This window comes from Onychostoma macrolepis, chromosome 06, assembly GCF_012432095.1.
Source record: "Onychostoma macrolepis isolate SWU-2019 chromosome 06, ASM1243209v1, whole genome shotgun sequence".
NCBI lineage: Eukaryota > Metazoa > Chordata > Actinopteri > Cypriniformes > Cyprinidae > Onychostoma > Onychostoma macrolepis.
This window is the reverse complement of record NC_081160.1, coordinates 29210606-29234534: the sequence shown is the minus strand read 5'-3', so window position 1 is coordinate 29234534 and position 23929 is coordinate 29210606. Positions and strand designations below refer to the sequence as shown.

The following is a 23929-nucleotide window of genomic DNA, read 5'->3' as shown; positions in this document are numbered from 1 at the left end:
TCAAGAATTTGGGATATTTGTTTCGAGTACCTCACCTTTAAATCAATGCTTTTGTCATAGACTGTCTACATATGTATTATTTGATTAAATCTGGTTGACATGATATTGTTTTTCTCCTCAGCCGGATGAAGACCTGTTTAATCCAGATTATATTGAGGTTGATCGGGTCTTAGAGATTGCTATCACCACAGATACAGAGACTGGAGAGGTGAGGTGCTCTTCAAACGATCTTTAAAAAAAAAAAAGAAAGCAGCTGGCTGTTATATATACTTTTGGTGCCAGTCGTTTGATGTTTGGTGTGCTTGCATGTTAACAGGAAGTTACACACTACCTGGTGAAATGGTGCTCTTTGTCATATGAGGAGAGCACTTGGGAGCTTCAGGAAGATGTTGACCCTGTGAAAATCAGAGAGTTTGAAGATCTCAAGCAAATTCCAGAAATCAAGCATGTGGTAAGTCCTTGAATGCAAATGATTGCATGGTTCAGCTGCAGGTTTTATCATACGGTCGATAAATTTTTATTCTGCGTTGCTTTTTAGCATGCATCTCAGACTAGGAAAAGAAGTGGCAGTTCTCTTATCTTAATACAGGAAAGGCCTCTGCCCGAACAGTGGCAAAAACTGGAGAAGTCCAGAGAATACAGGAATGGAAACCAGCTGCGAGAATACCAGTTAGAGGGAATGAACTGGCTCCTTTTCAACTGGTACAACAGGTGAAACAAACTTTTAATATCAGCACTGGTAATGTCCCTAAACATCATGATCTTATTTTAAGGTATGAAGTCACTACTTAAGATTAAACTAAGGCTAATAATAATTATTACAGTGACAAAATGTCTTTTTTATGATTTAAATTGGTTAGTAAAATAAGAAACACTAGGACTTTCTGTAAATAATGATTAATCTATTTGTTTTATTAATTCATCTTGTGTTTAATTTGATGAAAAGATCACAATTTCATACAACAAAAAGATACCCAAAAGTGCAATCTGACTTGATCAATAAACACCTGAACCTGTTCCTCTTGATGCAGGAAAAACTGTATTCTGGCTGATGAGATGGGACTTGGGAAGACCATCCAGTCCATCACGTTCCTCTTTGAGATTTTCCTCATGGGTCTAAGGGGACCTTTCCTCATTATCGCCCCGCTCTCCACCATCACCAACTGGGAGAGAGAGTTCCGCACATGGACTGAAATGAACGTCATTGTCTATCACGGCAGCCAGATCAGTCGGCAGATGATCCTGCAGTATGAGATGTACCACCGAGATGAACAGGTGAGTCAAACAGAGCGATTAATTTTGAGCTGTCAGTAGTGAGATGAACAGAAGCACAGTATAGTTACATTAACCAACATAACCAAAACAAAATTTACACTTTTTGTTTTTTTATATCTTTATTGCGTCTGCTATTTATTATGTGTTGACAGTTTTTATTTAAAAAGTAGTCACTAAACTTCACTATGTAGACTTAGAATAGCATATAATTTATTTAGGAAATGAATACTTTTATTCAGCAAGGATGCATTAAATTGATCAAAATGAAGACATTTATAATGTTTGAAAATATTTAAAACAGCTTGCACATGTAGTGCTGTTTTTTGCATTTCAATCACTTGTTTTTAAACCACAATGCTTAAAAATGCATGCAAATGATGAGTTTTCGTGACCATGGCGCATACCAACATGACGTGAGTGCGCTAAATAGGTTAAAGCTTGCCGCAAAAGTTACCATGTATATGTTGGGGGGATATAGTAAGAAGATATTTGAATTATTTATTAATAAATGATTTATCGATCCTGACTCACCATCTCATCTTTAGACGCGCTTTTAGAAAGAAATGCAGCTTTACGGATTACATAATGAAAGAGTTTTGGATTTGAATTATTTCGTTTTGTGGTCATTTAAAGCTTTCTATAGATATATTCATCATGTCTGTAAGGGAAATATTCACTGAGTTTCAGTGCATTTTTGTGAAGCGCTCCTTCCAAGACCTAGACGAGAGAAATTGTATCGTATTTGTTTTCTTTATTATACAAACGCACAATGTTTTGTTGATATTTTGAGTGCACACAAATAAAAACATACCCTTTACAGTTCCAAACGATTTAGGGGTGGCTCGATACCACTTTTCCAGAACCGATCCGATACCAAAAATTCTGAGTATCTGCCGATACCGATATAGAGTAAAAGTCAGTGTTTTTTATTAATCAGTGTTGAATTTTTATACCTCAATGTGTGTTGACCTGATCATGACTTTTTTTGTGCTACACACAATCTACTAAATAGATAACTTTATTGTAAAGATAAACAACAAATGAGTGCATATATATTTATAATCTATGACAAAAATACTATTATAAACTAGGTTAGTGGATAATTCAATAGCAAAAGTTACTCTAGAACAATCATGAGTGCACAATTTTATAAAATCTAAAATTAGTGGGAAAAAAACATTATTTAGTGGGGAACAAATAAAAGTGAATAAGTGTAGGACTAAATCTAAAATGATAATGTAAAATGATATACATTGCTCTTTGTATTGTTGTAAAATACATTCATGAAAAACAAGTAATATATTTATATATATATATATATATATAATGTAAAATTAAAAGACATTTTAAATCTATAGCACAATAATGAGGTAGAAACATGATAGATTAGATGAACAAGAAAGGCTATTAATAATCTTTCATTGTGCAAAAGTATTATGATACGAAAGGTTTCAAATACAGAGCGACACAAAGTGCTTATGCGCATTCTTTGCGCAGAATGATGTGCTTGAAACAACACGGAGTCACAGCGCTCCGCAAGTCCGCATAGAAAGGTTCAAAGCACAAAGTGAAGAGATATTAATACGTAGTGTATTAAATCTGTGTGATAGTTTATTGAGCCCTTTCTTTTAACAGTTTTAAATTTCAGTTACTGTGCTTGTTAAGAACATAGTGCTCTCTAGTCCGGTGTTGTGATCTAACAGACACCAACATGATTTTGAAAACAGCACGAAGATAAAGTCCTGCAAGATAAAGTCATTTTATGCAAAACCATTTATCTTTATTTACAGATCAAGTATAATATTAGGAACATTTAATAATCTTGAGTTTCATCGTCTTGACTCTTCTTGGTTAAATGTTTAAAGTAACATTGTGATATGCTTTAAGTATATTATATCTACTTTATTTTTGGCAAGTCGTAATTACAACATCGTATGACATTGTCTCAAATGATGCTCATAAGTTTCTTCATATTGCGTTAGTATCTGATAACACCAAATCAGTAAAAGAATACAAATTGCACTATGAAAGATCTCCATGATTAGCCTGTTTTTGCGCTTCCTGTTTTCAACATTGTATTTGGTCTGGACCAAAGCAAGTGAACTAGTGGACTTTCTTGGTGTGAATACACCCTAAAAATTCATCTTTGCCATCACAGGAATAAATTACATTTTAAAATTTTACTGTTTTTATTGTATTTTTTTTTTTTATTAAATAAATGCATACTTGGTGAGTATGAGACTTTTTTTTTTTTTCAGAAACTTTAAAAAGTTTTACCAACCCCAAACTTGTAAACAGTAGTGTAACAAACACAAGAATTCAATGTGTGTTGCTTTTTACCCCCACATTATACATATCTAGGGTATTTATATCATTTTTTTGCCCAAACCCTGGTTAATGTCTAACCTTACTTTACACATCTATTTTACCAGAGTGAGAAGTTGTTAAGGCACATTAAATTTGTTAGTACAGTGTATACAATGGGTTTTTCTCTTGCTCCTTCAGGGAAACATCGTGTCTGGTCAGTTTAAGTTTCATGGCATCATCACTACATTTGAAATGATAATGGCCGACTGTCCAGAGCTGAAGAAAATTAACTGGCGCTGTGTGGTGATCGACGAGGCCCATCGTCTAAAAAACCGCAACTGTAAACTGCTGGAGGGACTCAAACTCATGAACCTGGTAATTATTTTATTTGCTCATTTATGGACCATGAAACATACACAGATGTTTTTGTCATGGGATGTATGTGTCATGTGTCATTTATAATATCAACTGCTCTACAAACGATTCAAAGAGGTCAAGTCTAAATGCAGAAAAGGGGAAGTGAAGCCATCTGTGAGCTAAACTACAGTGCTATCTCTTATGCACACATCTCATTTATCTGCCGAGTTCTGCTTCACTGCATTTACATACGCACATCCTCTCTGGACACAGAATGAGTAATCTCATCTCTCTCACTTTACATATTACTGCAGCTATGGCCAGTGTGTGCAAACTGAGCTACATTTGACGCAATGCTGTTTTATTCAAGAAAATAATCTCTCACAGCTGATTAGGTGTCCACAGATGTATTTTGATATACAGGGGTTTAAAACGTATTTGGACACTTAAGCCACTTTGCAGTAGTGAATGCCGTCCAGAAAGTGTATAAACTGTGTGTTTTCACTATATTTAAGTTTGTAAATAAATCCACAAAGATAATATGTGTGGTATTTAAATGAAAATGGTCCAATATTGAAGTGGAATACGTAAGCTTTGAGTAAATGAACATTGGTGACGTCAAATTGGTGATTTAAAAAGTGGGTGGAGGATTCATATTGTTTGGCACACTGAAGAAGGTCTTTGAGCTGAAACGTGTGTCCTTGTCCTATTGGTGATATGTATAATAAAACAAAAAGAGAACACTATATCATGTGAGTGCGGATCATGGTTTTGTATATCAAGTTTGTAAATAAATGCCACAAGTTTTGATATTTTGTATCCAATACATTTATTTTTAAGCAAGACTTCAGTGTCCAAATACTTTTTTTGGTCCAAGATATAGAAATATATCCTCTTGTTGTTCGAAGCCCAGCTCAAAGTTTTCCACTGTTGTATCTCCATCTTCATCTAGAGAGAGTTGGTATAGATATCTTAATGTACATACATTTTAGTGAATCAGTAGGCTGAACTTAATGTTTCTGTGTGTCTTCTCTCTCAAGGAACATAAAGTCCTTCTCACAGGAACTCCTTTGCAGAACTCGGTTGAGGAACTCTTCAGTCTGCTTAACTTTCTCGAACCCTCACAGTTCCCTTCAGAGACCACTTTCCTGGAGGAGTTTGGAGACCTGAAGACAGAAGAGCAGGTGAGAGCTAACCCTCAAATGCTTGATAGAAAGCTTGTTATGCACTGGATAAACATCTACACGCCTTTACCTCCAATTACACGAGCCACCTAGAGGATAGTAACATGCTGAAATCCTAAGTGGCCAAGGATGATAAACTCAAAATGGCCAAATAAACTGGAGTATTTTTGTAGGCTAGCCCAGAAAGATGGCATCACCTGGTTCTCTTTGACAAAAAGCCAGTATGATTTTTACATTGAATTTTGGATTTTTGCAGAAAATAAGCTCAGTGACCGAAAAAGTTTATGATTATTGCATGTTTTGTACATCTATACAATCTTCACAAATGAACACAACTTTAATGAATTTTGAAACCAATACAATCAATGTAAAAAGCTAACATTTGACTATAAACAAGGTACACCACAGTTATATGACTTCAGCGTCACCATTATGCTTTCAACAACTCTTTTAAAGCGGTCGTATGACGTTGCTAAAAAGATCATTATTTTGTGTATTTGGTGTAATGCAATGTGTTTACGTGGTTTGAGGTTCAAAAAACACATTATTTTCCACATACTGTACATTATTGTTGCTCCTCTATGCTCCACGTTTCTGAAACGTGCCGATTTTTACAAAGCTCATCGTTCTGAGAAGCGAGGTGTGCTCTGATTGGCCAGCTATCCAGTGCGTTTTGATTGGCCGAATACCTAAAGTGTGTGATGGAAATGTTACGCCCCTTAACGTATTGTGATGCCATGTCCCGGCGCGACGACACAAAAACAATAAAACCCACTATAAATGAGGCATTTGTTGCATTCAGTGAGGACATAATTACTGATTATAATGACTCATACTGTCTTTTTACACGTTGTGCCGCGCCGTGTAAACATAACACCATGTCTGCATTTGTGATCGGAGAAACGCCAAACAAGCACTACTCTACACAGCTCAAAAGTCACGTTTGAATAGTCAGTAGCAAATTCTTTAAATATCGAAACATACTTATAGGCTATGAGTCAGAAGCATCAGACTGTCCTTGCGACGTTGGAATTGCTTCACTTTATAGTGTTTAGCTATTCATAGTGTTCACATTGTAGGCTACTCTCTCCCTGGTTCAGAAAAATAGTCCTCCGTAAAATGCGCTGCGCACACTTGAATATTTGTGTTGTACTGTTCTGGAACAGTGTTGTAAATATAACTTAAACACTGATTTCTAGTTGTGTTCTAGTTGTGTGTTTCATAGGGTGGTGATATGCAAATCTCCCCACACCGTGACGTAGACATGTGGGGGCGTGTTTGAATGAGCCATTTTAGGAAGGCGTGGCAGAGTCTTAACTTTTATAAAGAATATCTCTTTGGGTTTGAGACTTTAATCTTTGCAACTTTACAGATCTTATATATGCACAAACAGCTTGTAACACTCCAAAGACAAAGGAAAACATGAAATCGCATCATATGACCCATTTAATCTTTATTTAAAATCTACAGTACAAGTTGAAAAGTTTGAGTTAAAAAATTGCAAGAGTGAAATTTTTTCACAGTGATGCTGTGAAAGCGACTAGTGAGTACATGTGTTTACCTGTTCGGTGTGATGTTCAGTGTCCCTAACAACCTCTGTAGTCCCATTTATCCCCTTGTTAGTAGTACCACATCTTTTTCAAGACATGTTAAAACATAAAGTTACTGATATTAATCATGCTGTAGTATAAAACTTGAAAACATCTTGAGCTTGTGTTCATCACGGACTTTATTTTAAGCATTTAACCTAAATCCGTTTCAAAAAACACTTTGACTTTGGGAAGATGGAAGTGTAAAATGCTAATTTATTTCCATGTTTTAAGACTTTATATTAGGCAATATGGCCTGATTATTGTTAAATGATTATGTGCCCAGCATTAACCTCAGAAACATCAACATACCCACAGGTAAAGAAACTGCAAGCCATTCTGAAGCCCATGATGTTAAGGAGACTGAAGGATGATGTGGAGAAGAATTTGGCCCCTAAAGAGGAGACAATCATTGAGGTGGAGCTCACTAATATTCAGAAGAAATACTACCGTGCCATTCTGGAGAAAAACTTTGCCTTCCTTGCCAAGGGAGCAAACCAGCACAACATGCCCAACCTCATCAACACAATGATGGAGCTTCGCAAGTGCTGCAATCACCCATACCTCATTACAGGTGACATCTGGTGTTTAGATCAAGTGTGAATATGAAATATCTTGTTTGCAGTTCTCTACATCTCAGTAACCACACCTCTAATTGGTATTGCTGACATAGTCTCCCATCTTCCTTCTGTAAGGTGCTGAAGAAAAGATCCTTGAGAGCTTCAGGAAAACCTACAGTTCTGAGGCTGCAGATTTTCAGCTGCAGGCAATGATCCAGGCTGCTGGTAAACTAGTGCTTATTGACAAGTTGCTGCCCAAACTGCTGGCCGGAGGACATAAAGTACTGGTGTTTTCCCAGATGGTCCGGTGCCTGGATATACTGGAGGACTACCTCATTCAGAGGAGGTGAGGCAGCTGCTTATTATACAGTGCCATTAGTCATACTTCTATAAAAAAAAATGTTCAGATGTTTTTGAGACTGTAAGTGAATGAAGAAATAGACTCCATGTCAACATGAAATCAAAACCTGGTTTACTTCACTTGTTGCTTTTCTTCAGGGATCATAATTTAAAAATAAAAACAAATTGAGAATGGTAGTGGGAATTTTTTTTTTTTTTTTTTTTTTTTTAAACTCATAGAAATTCTTTTAATGAAAAAATAAATAAAAAATAGTTCTCAAGTCCAAAATAATAGCTGGAAATTCATTGGTCAAAATGTGTGGGAACCCTGCATCTAATTATTACAACATTAAAAAAATAAGGTTTGGGCTCCTTAAGATTTTTTTAAAGAAACCAAGGATGCAATAAATTGATCAAAAGTGACAGCAAAGACACTATATTGTTACAAAAGATTTCTATTTCAAATAAATGCTGTTCTTTTTACCTTTCTATTAATCAAAAATCCCTGAAAAAATATAACCATTGACACAAAAATATTAAGCACAACTTTTTTCAACATTGAAAAAAAATAAGAAATGTTTCTTGAGCAGCAAATCAGCATGTTAGAACGATCTTGTGACACAGAACTGGAGTAATGATGCTGAAAATTCAGCTTTGGCAACACAGGAATAAATATTATTTTAAAATATATTAAAATAAAAAAAACATTAAGTTAAATTGCAATAACATTTCAGAATATATATATATGTATGTGTGTGTATATGTATGTATGTATGTATGTATGTATGTATATATGTATAATATTTATATTTATATTTATATTTATTTAGTTAGTTTTGGTTCTCAAATCTGATTGGTTGAGAACCGTGAGATATTGTACCGGTATCGCTACAGGAATGCCCTTTCACAATTTTGTATCACTTCGCTTGTTCTAGCCGGGTCTATGTTTTTTTTTAAATTATTCACTGACCTAATCGTAGAGTACGTTAGCTAATCTAAAAAGAAACAAACATGGCAAACAACAAATTTTTTTTTATGAACATTTCATTTGATATTAACTACGAAAGCTCAACAGATGATGAAGATGCAGGGGAATTCTCACTAACAGGCCAAACAGCAAGAAGTGCAGCCATTACATCTGCAGATTTGGACAATTTAGAAAAAACCCGACATGAAAATAACAAAAACAGTGTGACCTGTGAACTGTTTTAAATCTTGGTTATCCGAAAAACAGCTCAATATCGACTTCCAACACATCGAGAAGTCACAAATGAGCTCAGTTTTGTGCGATTTCTATGAGGACCAGTAAAAGAGAACTATATGGTATCAGCAGTTACTTGAGTCTTCGATCGGCGCTGAATCCCCACATTAATGAACCTCCTCTTAGCCGTGCATGGAATTTAATGCAAGACCCTGAGTTTATGTCCGCCAACAACAGATCCGACGATCCAACATCATACTACCCTCCGATTTCATCTGAAGACCAGCAAATACTGAAACAATCTGCTGCACTTGACCCTGGCAACCCGAAAGGTTTATCATTATGACTTTTTGTTTTTTGTAAAATAAAATAAACCTGACTTTGAGATTAAAAAAATAAAAATAAAATAAAAACTTAGGAACAAAAAAATATAAATATATTTTATGTTATGCTTGTGACTTTTTATTTTCTTTTGGTAAAATAAAATAAACCTGACTGAGATAAAAAAAAATTAAGAACACAAAATATAAATATATTTTATGTTATGATATGCTGATGACTTTTTGAAGGAAAATATCAGTTGATTCACTTATTAACTAGCCTTTTTGTATAAATGGTAATGTTACGGAAGATGCTGGAAATGTATACTTATTTGTTGTAATTGCATGCAATGGTTTGACTAAACTAATAAAAATGTATGTCAAGTCAGACCTATAAATCTTAAAATAAAAACGCATGCACATTAATCAGTCTAGCTTTGGGGTCTCTCTCTCTCTCTCTCTCATTTGGATGCACGCCTTGCCGCATTGTTTCTCTTAACGGATCCAGACACAATTTTGTTGCCCATTCTCAGTGGGAAAGTGGCCAAGAAACATTGCCCGGCAACATTGCTCAAAAAGTTGCCCCGTGTATGATCAGCTTTATAACCTCATTATTTCTTACTAATAACCTAACTGAAGCAGTACATGCCCTTGATACGAATTCTAAAAGTGACTCATGTTTAACTGTCAACATGAGCTTCGAATCCGTGGTGGAAGGAAGTAGTTCCGCACAAAAGAGGGTTTTATAAGGCACTCTGTTGTTTCTTGTTTAATTACACACATGTTCTGTCGAACTGTTGTATAAACGCAATATATATATACATATGTGTATATGTTTTTTTCTGTATTGTTGATCAGATAAATGCATCTTTGGTGAGCGTAATTCTTTTTTCAAAATCATTAAAAAAAATCTTCTCAATCCCAAACTTTTGTGTATATTCATCAGAATATTTCAAAATGCATGGCTGAAACCGTAAACCACATATGAGAACTATGGTGGAGAAAAGTGGAGTTAGTAATTTCCATGCATAAAGAATGAAGATGTGAAAAGGAAATGTCTTCTTATCTGAAATTTTTATAATACATGTAGGTATACGTATGAACGTATTGATGGGAGAGTTCGAGGGAATCTCCGGCAGGCTGCCATCGATCGTTTCAGTAAAGTGGACTCTGACCGCTTCGTGTTCCTCCTCTGTACACGAGCAGGAGGTCTGGGCATCAACCTCACCGCCGCCGACACCTGTATCATATTCGACTCAGACTGGAACCCGCAGAACGACTTGCAGGTGAACACGTAGCATCTTTTATGTACAGTATAATTGACACTCTCTCCCTTTAGAAATTTCCATACCAAGTATTAAAAAAAAAAAAACCGTGAATATTACATTTGTTACGAACATGCTTTGAATTCCACAGGCTCAAGCTCGCTGCCACCGGATCGGTCAGAGCAAAGCAGTAAAAGTATATCGCCTTATCACGCGAAACTCATATGAGAGGGAGATGTTTGACAAGGCCAGTTTGAAACTGGGATTGGACAAGGCTGTTCTGCAGGACATCAACCGCAAAGGCAGTCTCAATGGGGTGAGGGATCCACAACTTATAACTTTTTCTTCCAGTGATGAATTGAGAAAATCATCTTGTCTTGTTTAATTACTGTGCCGTCCTCTTTCAGGTTCAGCAGCTGTCTAAGATGGAGGTGGAAGATCTTCTCAGGAAGGGAGCGTATGGGGCGCTTATGGACGAGGAAGATGAGGGCTCTAAATTTTGTGAGGAGGATATTGATCAGATCCTGCAGAGACGCACACAGACCATCACAATCCAGTCTGAGGGGAAGGGATCAACTTTTGCCAAGGTGCACATATCGATATACACTACCATTAATGTTTGGGGTTTGTTTTTGAAAGTAGTCTCTGATGCTTACCAAGGCGGCATGTATTTGATCAAAAGTACAGTAAAACTGTAATATTGTGAAATGTTTCTATAATTCAAAAGTATAGTTTGCTGTTTGAATATATTTTAAAATGTAATTTAATCCTGTGATGCAAAGCTGAATTTTCATCATCATTACTCCAGTCTTCAGTGTCACATGATCCTTCAGAAATCATTCTAATATACTGAATTGCTGCTCGAGAAACATTTCTTATTATTATCAATGTTGAAAACAGTTAAACAGCGCTGCTTTATATTTTTTTGTGGAAACAGTGATAGAGTTTTTCCAAGATTGTTTAATGCATAAAAAGTTTGAAATGGAAAACTTAAAATTTTTAATTATCACCTGTGATAAGTATAACGGATCCTTGCGGAATAAATGTATTAATTTATTTTAAAAACAAATGACTGACCATTTGTGGTAATGTTTTCTGAGATTGCAATGTTGTTTTTCCTGGTATCTCTGTTCATGTTGTTACATTCACCACGGTAGGACATAAATATGGCGGATGAGTGGAAAAGTCATGTGATTGAACAAGATGAATAAGCATTGCTTGTATCAGTAAAACACAGGTTTTAACATGTGATCTGTATTTTGATAAAGTGCTCATAATCCTTTATTTTTACCAATTCCAGGCTAGCTTTGTGTCTTCAGGGAACCGTACAGACATTTCTTTGGATGATCCAAACTTCTGGCAAAAATGGGCCAAAATTGCTGAACTGGAAATCGACTCCAAGGCAGAAAAGGTAAAAATCGTGATGCTTTAAAAGCTTTGCATATATGAGCTCACCGTGACTCCCGATGGTGTAATGCAAGAGAATCAACTCATAGGCTGCGTTTACACTGGCACAAAAAATCCGATCTTTTGCTCACATGTGACACAGATCGGAATTTGTTGCGCACGTGTAAACGCAAAAACCCGCGTGAGATCCGATTTTTTCCGCATCCAATCTGAGCCACTTCCAAATGTGGATTTTAATCGGATACACATCCGATATGTGGACATCCGACCTACGTTTAAACACACATATATCCGATTCTCCACAGAACTCCCAATGTGAGGGCGGCACGTTTGCTCATAAAGATTTTTAATGGCGTTTTAATGCCGGCGTGCTGTATGTGCTCGCATTTTATTGAGATGGAAACTTTAGGTAAGAAATTTCACATTCAGGAGCTGGTTTTCAACCCCTGCCCCGTGAATTTTGAAAATACAACAGCTAAAAGCTACATTATATTTCTCAGCAATGAGGTGATAACTTTGCGGTTTTTGTAATTAAACCGACAAGCTTGTTTTTAATGCTTCACAATCACTCGCTCGCACGTGGGTGCATGCGTTCTCTCTCTCTCTCTCTCTCTCTCATTAATTCATTCGAATTCATTTTTATAAATATAATCTTTATTTCACTAAAGAATTCTACCTTTAACGAGCTGTAGATAAAATAGTCTAACAAATTAAAATTACCGTTATTTTCCGGTCTTTATCCATTCAATCAGATTTTGTGCTGCAAAACATCCATGACAGCCATTGTCTATGCTGGCAAATAATAATGGCCATTCGACGTGAATTATATGAATAATTTTAATAGCACGGCCATTTAAAACCCAAGGGTCTACCATGTGTATAGTAAAGCGATCACTGCAGACAATCCTTTTGGGCGGGAATTAATGTACACACAGATATCGGATACCAGTCGTGTCTAAAGTGAATGTAAACAGACAGGCCAAAAAATCGGATATGGTCAAAAGATCGGATCTGTGCATTAAGACTTGCCAGAGACTAGAGAGAGAATGGGGTCATTTGAATATCAGCAGAATCAAAACAGATGGGTTGCTTTAATGTGTGATTTTTAATGGGCACATTCTAGACTGTTTGCATATTGGTGACATTTAAGGAGTAAAATATTGAGACTGCAACACTTTCTGACTCATGTCTTTGTCTCTGCCAGGAGAGTCTGGTGATCGACACCCCTCGCGTACGGAAGCAGACGCGTCACTATAATTCGTTTGAGGACGATGAACTCATGGAGTTCTCTGAACTGGATAGTGACTCAGAGGAACGACCCTGTCGCACAAGACGTCTCAGCGATCGCAACAGACGCTACCTCCGAGCGGAGTGCTTCAGAGTGGAGAAAAACCTTCTCATTTTCGGGTCAGTGCTTAATTTGCTTTCAGCTGCCCACTCATTCCTTCTGGGTCACCTTCTGTTGCCCTACAACAGGCTGTTAATAAAGTGACTGTTTCCAAACAAGGGAACAAAAACTAAAGGAAATAATCTTTAGACCATTTTCTGCCATTATATTTGCAAGTCAAGCAGATGGTATGAATATTGGAGCCATAAAATAGGCCATATGCAGGTTATACATCTTAGACCAATGAAATGTTTTGTGTGTGTACAGGTGGGGTCGTTGGAAGGATATTCTCAATCATGGACGTTTTAAATGGCACCTGACGGAGAGAGACATGGAGGTGCTGTGCAGGGCTCTTCTGGTCTACTGTGTTCGCCATTATAAGGGAGATGATAAAATTAAGAGCTTCATCTGGGATCTGATCACACCCACTAAAGACGGACACAATCAAGCACTACAAAACCACTCAGGTTATTAATGATTTTGTTCACATCCTGAGTAATTTTTTTTTATCAATTCATTCATTCATTCATTCATTATTTTTGAGATGACTTTATTCAGGAACTTTTGTAATTTAAATAAAACAATAAATAAATCCTTTAATCATTAACACTAATATTGCGCCATGCTTGTGCAGGTCTCCAAAGAGTTTTAAAGGATTTTTGTTACATTTTCAAATAAAAAAAATGGAAACATTTAATTAAATAGAATGAATTAATTGATTACCAAATAATCAGTTTATTTTGATAGTTTAATTTGTTTGCCACCAATTCAAATAATTAAATTGATGATTAGTTTAATTTAGTTTCACTTTATCAATTTTAGTGTAAGTGTTTAATTTACCAGAAAATATTTTATTTAATTAATGTTATTTAAATGCACTTATACATAAGTATATAGACACTTTTTTCTTTTTTTAAAAAGTCACAACAGAATGCTTTCAGTGCTTGAATAAATAAAAATATTTGTGCTGAAATTGATTGACTATATTTAAACAATAAAATTATGAATTACCATTATTTGAATGTTGATTAATCATAAGCATCCCTAGTTCTTAGTTATTTGTCCATTTAAACATAATTCAATGACTGCTCTTCATATAATTGTAGAAAAATTGATTTAAAAACGTCATGAAAAACTTGTGTGTTCACCCGTCCAGGTCTGTCTGCTCCTGTCCCGCGGGGTCGTAAAGGCAAGAAGCTGAAGAACCAGTTGAGTCCCCCTGAGCTGAAGAATGCAGACTGGCTGGTCCACTGTAACCCAGAGGTTGTGCTTCAGGACGACAGCTACAAGAAACATCTCAAACAACACTGCAACAAGTAAGACTTGTGGATATTGCGCAACATGAGTATGCATTTGCAGAGTGTAGCGAAAGTACATTTTACACTCTGATCATACTACGTAAATAAGTACTTAAGTAATAAGTAAATAAGTAATAAATACTTTAATCGGGGTGCAAAATTAAAATGTTCATACATTCTACCAGTCATAAAGCAATATTTGTTATTTCATTACAGTATTATGAGATCAGAAATATTGTAATTGATACATGTGCTCATCATAATTACAGGGTTTTAAATGTGTGATCATCTTGTATCGTGTCATAAACAGGGTGCTACTGAGGGTGCGGATGCTGTACTATCTGAAGGTCGAAGTGCTGGGGGAGGCTGCTAATCAGGCTCTTGAAGGGATCCCAGCCAGGTACTACATGGCCCACAAATTATCTTAACCTCATGCATACTCCATGAATTCTGTATCAAACTGTTGTCATTTTTAAAGTGGCTTAATATGTAAGTGTTTTCTACAGTACACTGGAGGTAACCCTCCCTGATATCGACTATATTGAGATACCTACTATATGGTGGGATGCTGAAGCGGATAAATCGCTGCTTATTGGAGTTCACAAACATGGTGAGACAATCAAAGAAGAATGGGTGATACTGTCGCACCCATTTTTTATGATGCAATTATTGTGCTTACGCAATAGAAATCCTTGCAGACACAAATACATAAGTCATTTTTTACTTTTTAGCAGAGATGTGATGCATTTGAATGCATTTAGCAAATCTTTATATGCTTCATATGGTTCATATTGACTTCCTCTTGCTTTCATCATGTGCATTAACTTCTCTTTGTGTCCCATGCAGGGTATGAGCGGTATAACGCCATGCGTGCAGACCCTGCTCTGTGTTTCCTGGAACGAGTGGGTATGCCTGATGTTACTGCATTGACGGTAGAACAAAGTGGAGCAGAAACTGCTTCAGATGCACCTGATAGGTAATATGCTTTGAGCAGCAGAGATACAACAGTTGCACCGCTTGGCTCTTACACCCATAAACACGTTTCTTCTTTTGCAGTATCAGCAAGAGTGATGAAATCAAAGAGGAGAACGATATTAAGTCTGAGGAATTAGAAGAGAAAGTAGAGATCAAGGTAATAATAGGAAGTCAAAGAAGTGTGAAGTCAGATGAATTTTGCTAAGTGTTTTAACCAAATGCTCAGACTGTTCATTTAAGTAAAGTTTTCTTTTACAAAGGAGGAACCCATGTCAGAGGAAACGGGCAAAAATGACAATACAGTGACAGGTATTGAAACCTTCCTTATCTGTTTACTTATTTAGCAGTACTTAAGAGATGATCACAATATATTTTAACCATGTGAAGTTATTTGAGGGGATTATGTCATGCTTTACTGTGACATTAAAAGTCTACTTGTATGTATGTATGTATGTATGTGTGTGTGTGTGTGTATATATGCTATAAATATGCTATTTGTTTTTTATAAAACTTCACATGTTAGAGTTCTCTAAACTTCAACTTGAGTATGCAGGTGAAAAAAAAATTAAAATTGAAAGTTGTCATATTGCTCTATTGCATTGGCATCCGTATAAATGTGACACAAATCCTAAGGTGACCACCCCTTAAAATGAACTTATTTTAAGGTTGAGTCTAAAGTGTCATTTCTTTTGAAGGGGGATTTATAGTATCTCTCGCAGGAGACCTTGTTGCAGAAGTGATGGAGCAGGGACGGATACAGTGGCCAGCAGGCTCGGCTCTTACAGCACGTCTGCGACGGCTCATTACTGCCTATCAGCGTTATACACGACGTGAACCGCTTCGTCATGATTTCCTCTTACATGAGGGAATTGCACCTGTGGCTTGGCAAATAGGAGAGTTTAGGCACTGCACTACTGAGCCTGACCCACTCTTTTTGGAGTGGCAACGAAGGTGAGTTATGCAATGTTTTATTTTCTACAGTTATTTTCTCAATATGAAATGAGACATTCATTTGCTTTTTTTTTTTAAATATGCAAATGGAAACCAGCTCCTTTGGATCAAATTGTAGAATTCTTGCTGCCTTCAAGTCATGTTGAAGTAATCATAAACACTTAGCATTAAGAGGATGAGGAACATCAACAAAGTGAACAAAAAAAAATTAGATCAGCATGATAAAAAAAAGACAAAAGCAACAGCTAAAAGCTAAATAGAATTATTGGCTAGCATAAAGTCCTTGAGGACCGAAAAAACATTGAAACTTTGCAGGTCATGATGAACATTGGAAGAATAGTATTTTGACTCTGCTTTGGCTTAGAGATTAATAATGTGTGCTTAAAATCAGTTAATTCAGTTTTTGAGGGAAATTGCATTTTTAAAAAAAAAAAAACATATATTTTTTGACACAGGTGGACACGTCGAGAGCAGGCTGACTTCTATCGCACAGTGTCCTCTTTTGGAGTGGTGTATGACCCAGAGAAGAAGAATTTTGACTGGAACCAGTTCCGTGCCCTTGCTCGATTGGAGAGGAAGACAGATGAAAGCTTAGAGAGATATTTCCACAGCTTTGTTTCAATGTGTCGAACTGCGTGTAGACTGCCACCCAGAAAAGATGAAGGTAAAAAAGATAGTTGATAATATGGTGGGAAGATTAATATAAGCTAAATCATAGTCATAATATATACACAACTTCTTGTCTCATGTAGGTAATGTGGATCCTTCACTGTTTGTGGAGCCTGTTACAGAAGAGCGAGCTGCCCGAACATTATACCGTATCGAGCTTTTGAGAAAGGTCCGCGAGCAAGTATTGCGCCACCCACTCTTGGGGGCACGACTGCAGCTTTGTCGCCCTAGCTTGTATTTGCCTGTCTGGTGGGAGTGTGGCAAACATGACCGTGATCTTCTCATTGGGGTCGCTAAGCATGGCTTGAGTCGAACTGATTTCTACATCCTCAATGACCCCCAATTATCCTTCCTGGAGGCCCACCGGAACTACGTTCATAAAGAAAACCACAGATATCCAGTCCCAGGCCTGCCCCACCACCATTGCTGCTTGTATGATGCCAACCTTGGGCATTGTCAGTCCCCACAACCTCCAGAGTATCACCCCACATCTTCACACCACACACCAACACAACTCATCCATACTCATGGGCATCACCAGCCCACAGAAGTGGTGGCATCAGAGTCTGGAAGTTCCCTGGGGATAGGTACAGGAAACAGGGAAGGATTTTTGGATTGTCCTCCATTGGATGACTCTCTGGAGTTGGGGTCTTTACAACATGAAGGCTTGACATCAGACACACTACATGGCAAATCTGGTAAAGAGACCTTCAATGGATTCCCGTTCAATTCTGCAACCGGTGGGCAGAATATGCTAAATTCTTACGGTGTGCAAGGGGAGTTAAATGGGTCTCAAGGAGACATGGCGGACTCCATCGCTGGGAAACTTCGCAGCGATGTTCTGGTTGGAGAGCAAGGGTCCTCAGAGGAAACTGGCTTAATGGCTCCTTCTGTGGAACTAGATGAACTTCAAACTCCATGGGAAAGCTCGGATCCTGCTGAAACCTCTGACATGTTCAACGAGACTGATCCCATCTTGGGAGCACAAACTTTGGAACCCAGCTTTCTTGATACTCCTCAACCAGAAGATGGACGGGAGGGTGATGAAACGCTCACCGACTGTTTGAGCATGCCTAGTTCTGACTCTCAAAGCAACCCTGTTGAACCTCTGGCACCGAGCTTCATGTTGTTCAAAGACCTTAATGTTGGAGATACTTCTGTGGATCAGACAGATTTGTCAGCCAGTCTTCCAGAATATGTTCCACCACCACCTCTTGGACTCCCAGATGTGAGTCTTAACCAGACAGATCCCATTAGTGAGGAGCAAGAGGACAAGCTTAGTGATTCCAACATCACACATGGTGTTCCCAGTCCAGAAGAAGAAACTGAAAGCGTAGGGTTTCATTTTGAGAAAGAAGACCTTTCTCCAGACAGTCCGAAGACAAAGGATACTCAAGATGAGATCGACAAGATGCCTTCAATAGAGTCTCCAAGGGAAAATTGTCTCGAGGAATCCCAGAAAGGGGACTGCCAGGTGCCATTTGACGATTCTAATGGAGATTTGAAAGATCCTTGTGAAGTGGCTTTGGAAGAACCTTATGAAAAGCCTCTAACAGAGCCAGAAAAAGTGCCTTTAGAGGAGTCTTATGATTTAACTTGTGACGAGACCCTGCAGGAACCTTGCGAAGCGTTTCAGCAAGACACAGCAGAACAGCAGTTGATGGAAGAAACCTGCAAAGAACCGCCAGAGCCAATAGAAGAGTGCAATCTAACTGACACTACTCTTTCAACAGATTACCCTATGCCTTCTTCACTCCCATCGTCTCCAACTACCTTACCTGACACCTCTGTATCCCCGGGCCTTGACGCGGTCCCAAAACAAGAGTTTCTCGTGGATCCAGTGGTGTCAGATGTGAAGCCTGAGCCAGATAGCACTACGCAGACCCCTCACCTTGAGCAGACTGAGGTTTTGGAAGTAAAGGACAAGATAAAAGATGAAGGTGCAAAGGCACCAGGTACTGTGGCTGTAAACTTTAGCTTTCTACCTTTTATGTTTTGTTTCTGATTCTGTTAGTCATATGTAGTAGTTGCAGGTAGAATATTTAATTTCGTTCTTTAAAAAACTAGTAATGGCAGTTTGGGCTGTTTACCCTGTTGGAGAAAAGCATCTCGGCAGACTTAGCTGGTGTCCTAGCCTGGCCACGTTGGTGTTTAGCTTGTTAGACAGCTGTTCTCCAAGTCTGAACACTTAATAAGTGTCCAAAAGCTAGCAAACTGGATCAACTTGAACGGGTTAGGAGACCAGCAAACTAACTTTGGCTATTTTAGGCCCCCTTTATCGGTACCAGAAGTATGTACAGATCCGTTTTAGGGCTGAAAACATTTTAGAAGAAAGACAATGATAAAAATTGAATAACTGACTCCTGACTGTTGAATTATTGATAATTATTGATGTTGTGGCCGCATTACCACCTTTACTGTGCATTAAATAATTCAACAGTTTGTCATCAGTTATTTCTAATTGTTGACAAACACTAGTCAGATTTGCTTGATGGAATCACTTAATATTTTCTGTACTGCCCAACTTATTCAGACACATTGCATGCTGATAAATGATTGTTTCTTACTATGTTCAAAAGCCCAATGGAAAACATAAGGAATAAATAATTTAAAAAACTGTTTTAGTCTCTTTCTCTCTCAGCATGGTTTGAATAATAATTATTTGTTTTTTAGCATTATTGGGAGATGTTGATGGACCACGCTTTGCATTGCCCATATGTGAGATGGCAGACAGTGTCCATGAAATAAGGGAACCAACCATTGCTCAGCTTCTACAAGAGAAAGCACTCTTCTCCTTCTCAGAGTGGCCTAAGGTATTGTCCTGTTGGTGGCCATTCTTCATCAATTGGTTATACTGAAAAGATATTTTGCATATTCTGCTGAAAATGTGAAAGTCTTCTCTGAAAATTAAATAAGTAAGGCTGTTGTCGGCCCATAGCATACCACTAGACATGTATCAGTCACCTGTTTCTGCAGTTAGACCCAATTCATACGCTGTTTTGTTTTTTTGCTCCCTACAGGACAGAGTGATCATCAACCGTATTGACAGTATCTGCCACACTATCTTAAAGGGGAAGTGGCCTTCCTCCAGTCAACAATATGAATCTCCCACCTCATTGGCTAACACCTGCGTGCCCAGCAGTGCCCACCAGAGGGCAGGATTTCTGCATACCAGAATGCCTATATCTCAGAGCCTTAACTTTAACCTCTCACACACAGTATCCCACTTACCAAAGGTAGGTGTGAGATCACATCATCAGACAGGAGGTTCTTCAAGGTGTCTGCAAATCCTTAAATTCAAATCAGGTTTTGGAAGTATCTGGAAAAAATATATATTAATGAAAACTGGAGATATCAGAGTATTTTCAAAGTGTGATTTTGCAGACTGAAAGTCATGGACATTAATGGGATCTTGAAGTGTCTTGTGTCTAAATTGTGGTTTGTTTAAAAAAACGATGGAAATTTATCCATCTCACAATGTAAATATCATCAAACAGCTAATACATGTCAGGATTGCATTTGTTTATAGCCCAGCATTGAATATCATCCATACAGTTAAACTGATCACTGGTGTTTAAAGCTGTAGTTTTGGTAAAACCATGCTATTTACTTGCTTAATATGAATTTTCCTCCTTTGATTTGTTTCAAAACTTTTTAGATTTAATTAACTGAAACATGAAGATATTGTAGTTTTATTGAATTGATTTACAACTCTTGTCCCATCAGGAGCGGTTAGTGGCCCCAGCATTTCTCCCTGAGCTCAAACGTCCAAGACGTGGGTTTGAATTCGAAGCAGAAGTCCTTGCCAAACCAAGCCATCTTGGAGAAAAGATCCAGGTTGGCGTGCCTCATCGTGCTAACGCTCTACTCCTTAATGGCTGGCAGGAAGCCGCTATTGACCTCTCCAAACCAACAGAGCTAACAGTTGGTGGAGACAGTGGGCCAATCGGTCAGATGAGCCACACTGTCCAGTCAGCGCCCCATAAAATAACTGGGATAGGCTCCATACAAAGCTCACTGGGATTGGATATGGCTGGCATTTTGCAGGCTGGCCTGATTCACCCTGTCACAGGGCAAATTGTCAACGGCAGTCTTCGTCGTGATGATTCAATGTTGAGACGGAGGAGAGGACGAAGAAGAAATGTGGAGACTCCTGATCTCAGCTTTATGAAGGGACGGAGCGTCAACTTGCCTGAACAACAGGTTTGTGGAAACACATGTCAATGAAGTGGATATAGTAGGACACCCAAAGATGAAAATGGCCCCATGTGATTCTAGCATTGTACAATTTGTTTTGTGAAACATAAAAGGAGATGCTTGGCAAATCTACTCTTCTTTTCTGTGTAAAGAAAGTTGAAAAAACTAAAAAAGTTGAAAGTGATGATTTATCCCGCCAAGCTCAAAGAAGTTAAAAAAAAAAAAAGCACCATAAAAGATTAAAGTCTTCTTCAGAAATGGTTTGGGGTACTTTTTTGATGTTACTTTTTTGGGGGTATAATGGGACAATATTTTAAATATTAATATGGAAGATCTTATATAGTCTCTTTTGTGATGTTGAAAGAATCTTATTTTCAAAGTTTTTATTTCAAACTTGCCATGAAAAAAGCCTTTGATGCTGATATGGCACTAAAATAAATAAATAAATTATAAATAAGTCAATATAACTGGCAAGTGTTGTGTTTATCTTTGTATATTCCACAGAGCGGGTCAGAGAGTATCAGCCACCCTGTTGTGTCCTCCACATCCTCCCAGTCGGAAGGCCCTCCAGCCACCCAGACTACAATTCCTACTCAGCCTCCAGCACCCTCTCCAGCTCCTCCTCCAGCCTCAGAGACCCTGAATGTGAGCATGGACAGGGAAACGGCCAATAAAGGCCTAATGGAATGGCTCCGACAAAACCCTAACTACAACATGGAGCTTTCTGCTTTTCCGGTAAGTTAGAACAGAACTCATGATATTTTTGTGACATTTTCTTTCGAAAATTACAAACACAGATTAAATTCTTATTAGACAAAGTTAAAGGGGACATAACACACACAGTTTCACCCAATCTCATGTTAATCTTGAGTACCTATAGAGTAGTATTGCATCCTTCATATCTCTAAAAAGTCTTTAGGTTTATCATATTTATAAAAGAAAGATACAGCTTTACGATTCTCTCTGGAAAAAGCCGAGCTCCTGGAGTTAAAGAGTGACAAGCACTTGAGCGCTGATCGCCAACAAAACATAGACATTTGATGCTGTTTCACTTCCCATCTGCAGTTCTGAATCATGACCGGGATCTTTTATAGCTGGGACCGCTCCATCTTTTAGTATCAAACAATGTGCAAATCCAGCGTCAAACTGGGCCTTGTTTATAAAACGTTCGTCAACAAACACACTTGAGAAACTCCGTTGCTGCCCCGGAAAAACAAACTGCATCCACTGTTTACGTAACGCTGGGTTCTTCGGGAAGCTGAACGAGGTTGTCTTTCCCTCACAACCAAAAACACACTTCTTTAGAGACATTCTTCCCGAGCGAGTCCTCTTGCTCTCGCTCTGGTCGACGCGTGCATGGTCGCGTTCTTCCGGGAGAAATGCCCATATAAGGAGTTCCACCCTCATTTACGTCATGAAGAGCCATGATCGAAAAAAAACTCTCCGAAACTTGTACCAAGCCGAAAGTAAGATTTTTGGCACAGAAATACTCTGTTATACATCCAAATTATCTTTTGAAACTTTGTCCATGCTTAGCATGAGAATCCAACTCTTTAACAGTGTAAACAACTCTGAATGCATGAAACAGCATTGTACCCCCAAGCCCCTTTAAGGCTTATTTTTTTTCTTACATTTTAAATTTCCTGTTTTACTTGTAAGTATGTCACATTACTACTAAAACAGATGTATATGTGAATGCAATTTCATGTTGATGTATGTACTGTTAAGGAGCTTTTTTAAAAAAAAAATTACAAGGTTGTTAACACTATTTTTCCATCTAGAAAGATATTCGAATGATCCTAAAAGTAAATGTTTATTGTATACAGCTTATAATATATATTATATATTATAAGTCTTGTTACAAATAATATATTTGATATTTAATGCATTAATATAACCTAATTTATATTGCACTTCTTTCTTAGTCTCAGAATGCAAACATATTGCATGGTTTCCTGGAGCGTCCAAAACAGAGAAGGCATCGCTGCAAAGACCCATCCAAGCTCGACGTCAACTCTCTAACTGGGGAGGAGAGAGTCCCAGTAGTGCACAGAAACACAGGCCGCAGGGTAAGAAAACATACAAACATACTCCTATATCCTTTCTTGTTTATTTCATTTAAATTTAATGCGACAATTCCTCTCGTTGCAGCTTGGAGGCGCTATGGCTCCAGCGATTAAAGAGCTCTCCCGATGGCTGGATGCAAACTCAGAATACTCTGTGGCGCCTGATTGGGCGGATGTGGTGAAGCACTCGGTGAGTCATATTTATTCTGTCTAGAAAGAGACTGGAAACTGCAAGAAGCGGAGCAGAGATTGTTTCAGTGAAGCCACTTGTGAATATGTAGTAAACGGAACATGTGCTAATTGTCAAGGTTCAGCATCTAAATGTTGCCTGAAATGTATAGGTTCAGAGTGGAAGAAATCTCAATCTTGCTTAAGCACTTTAAAGTCTTTGAGCTGAGCTGAGCTGAGTTGAGTTTAGTTGACCCTCCTTATATTTTGTCTTGGACAAAAAACATCTGCTAGATGACTAACAATATAAATGTTTACTGCAAAAATTTCACCGGTTCTGTGTTCGTGTGATCTGCATGAAATCCCCCATATGGATGTCTATAATAATCTATACTGTAGTTTATAATATTCTAT

General features: G+C 37.8%; 1 protein-coding gene across 5 annotated transcripts in view; it reads left to right on the top strand.

Moving 5' to 3' along the window:
* The window catches only part of chd6 (chromodomain helicase DNA binding protein 6), a 46325-nt gene that overhangs the window by 16985 nt on the left and 5411 nt on the right, over nucleotides 1-23929 (top strand). For 2 of the 5 annotated variants that reach the window (XM_058778521.1, XM_058778518.1), the window contains exons 9-37: nucleotides 122-208; nucleotides 317-451; nucleotides 539-711; nucleotides 1032-1275; nucleotides 3781-3957; nucleotides 4980-5123; nucleotides 7031-7286; nucleotides 7408-7618; nucleotides 10223-10418; nucleotides 10549-10713; nucleotides 10805-10984; nucleotides 11698-11808; nucleotides 13009-13211; nucleotides 13459-13658; nucleotides 14348-14507; nucleotides 14800-14889; nucleotides 14996-15099; nucleotides 15336-15465; nucleotides 15546-15621; nucleotides 15725-15773; nucleotides 16160-16415; nucleotides 16871-17079; nucleotides 17168-19039; nucleotides 19758-19897; nucleotides 20105-20320; nucleotides 20811-21287; nucleotides 21786-22016; nucleotides 23207-23350; nucleotides 23433-23537. In XM_058778521.1, the coding sequence (XP_058634504.1) occupies nucleotides 122-208; nucleotides 317-451; nucleotides 539-711; nucleotides 1032-1275; nucleotides 3781-3957; nucleotides 4980-5123; nucleotides 7031-7286; nucleotides 7408-7618; nucleotides 10223-10418; nucleotides 10549-10713; nucleotides 10805-10984; nucleotides 11698-11808; nucleotides 13009-13211; nucleotides 13459-13658; nucleotides 14348-14507; nucleotides 14800-14889; nucleotides 14996-15099; nucleotides 15336-15465; nucleotides 15546-15621; nucleotides 15725-15773; nucleotides 16160-16415; nucleotides 16871-17079; nucleotides 17168-19039; nucleotides 19758-19897; nucleotides 20105-20320; nucleotides 20811-21287; nucleotides 21786-22016; nucleotides 23207-23350; nucleotides 23433-23537 (6741 nt within the window). The remainder of the gene's footprint in view (nucleotides 1-121; nucleotides 209-316; nucleotides 452-538; nucleotides 712-1031; nucleotides 1276-3780; nucleotides 3958-4979; nucleotides 5124-7030; nucleotides 7287-7407; nucleotides 7619-10222; nucleotides 10419-10548; nucleotides 10714-10804; nucleotides 10985-11697; nucleotides 11809-13008; nucleotides 13212-13458; nucleotides 13659-14347; nucleotides 14508-14799; nucleotides 14890-14995; nucleotides 15100-15335; nucleotides 15466-15545; nucleotides 15622-15724; nucleotides 15774-16159; nucleotides 16416-16870; nucleotides 17080-17167; nucleotides 19040-19757; nucleotides 19898-20104; nucleotides 20321-20810; nucleotides 21288-21785; nucleotides 22017-23206; nucleotides 23351-23432; nucleotides 23538-23929) is intronic. The other 3 variants (XM_058778522.1, XM_058778519.1, XM_058778520.1) reach the window with 3 other exon arrangements.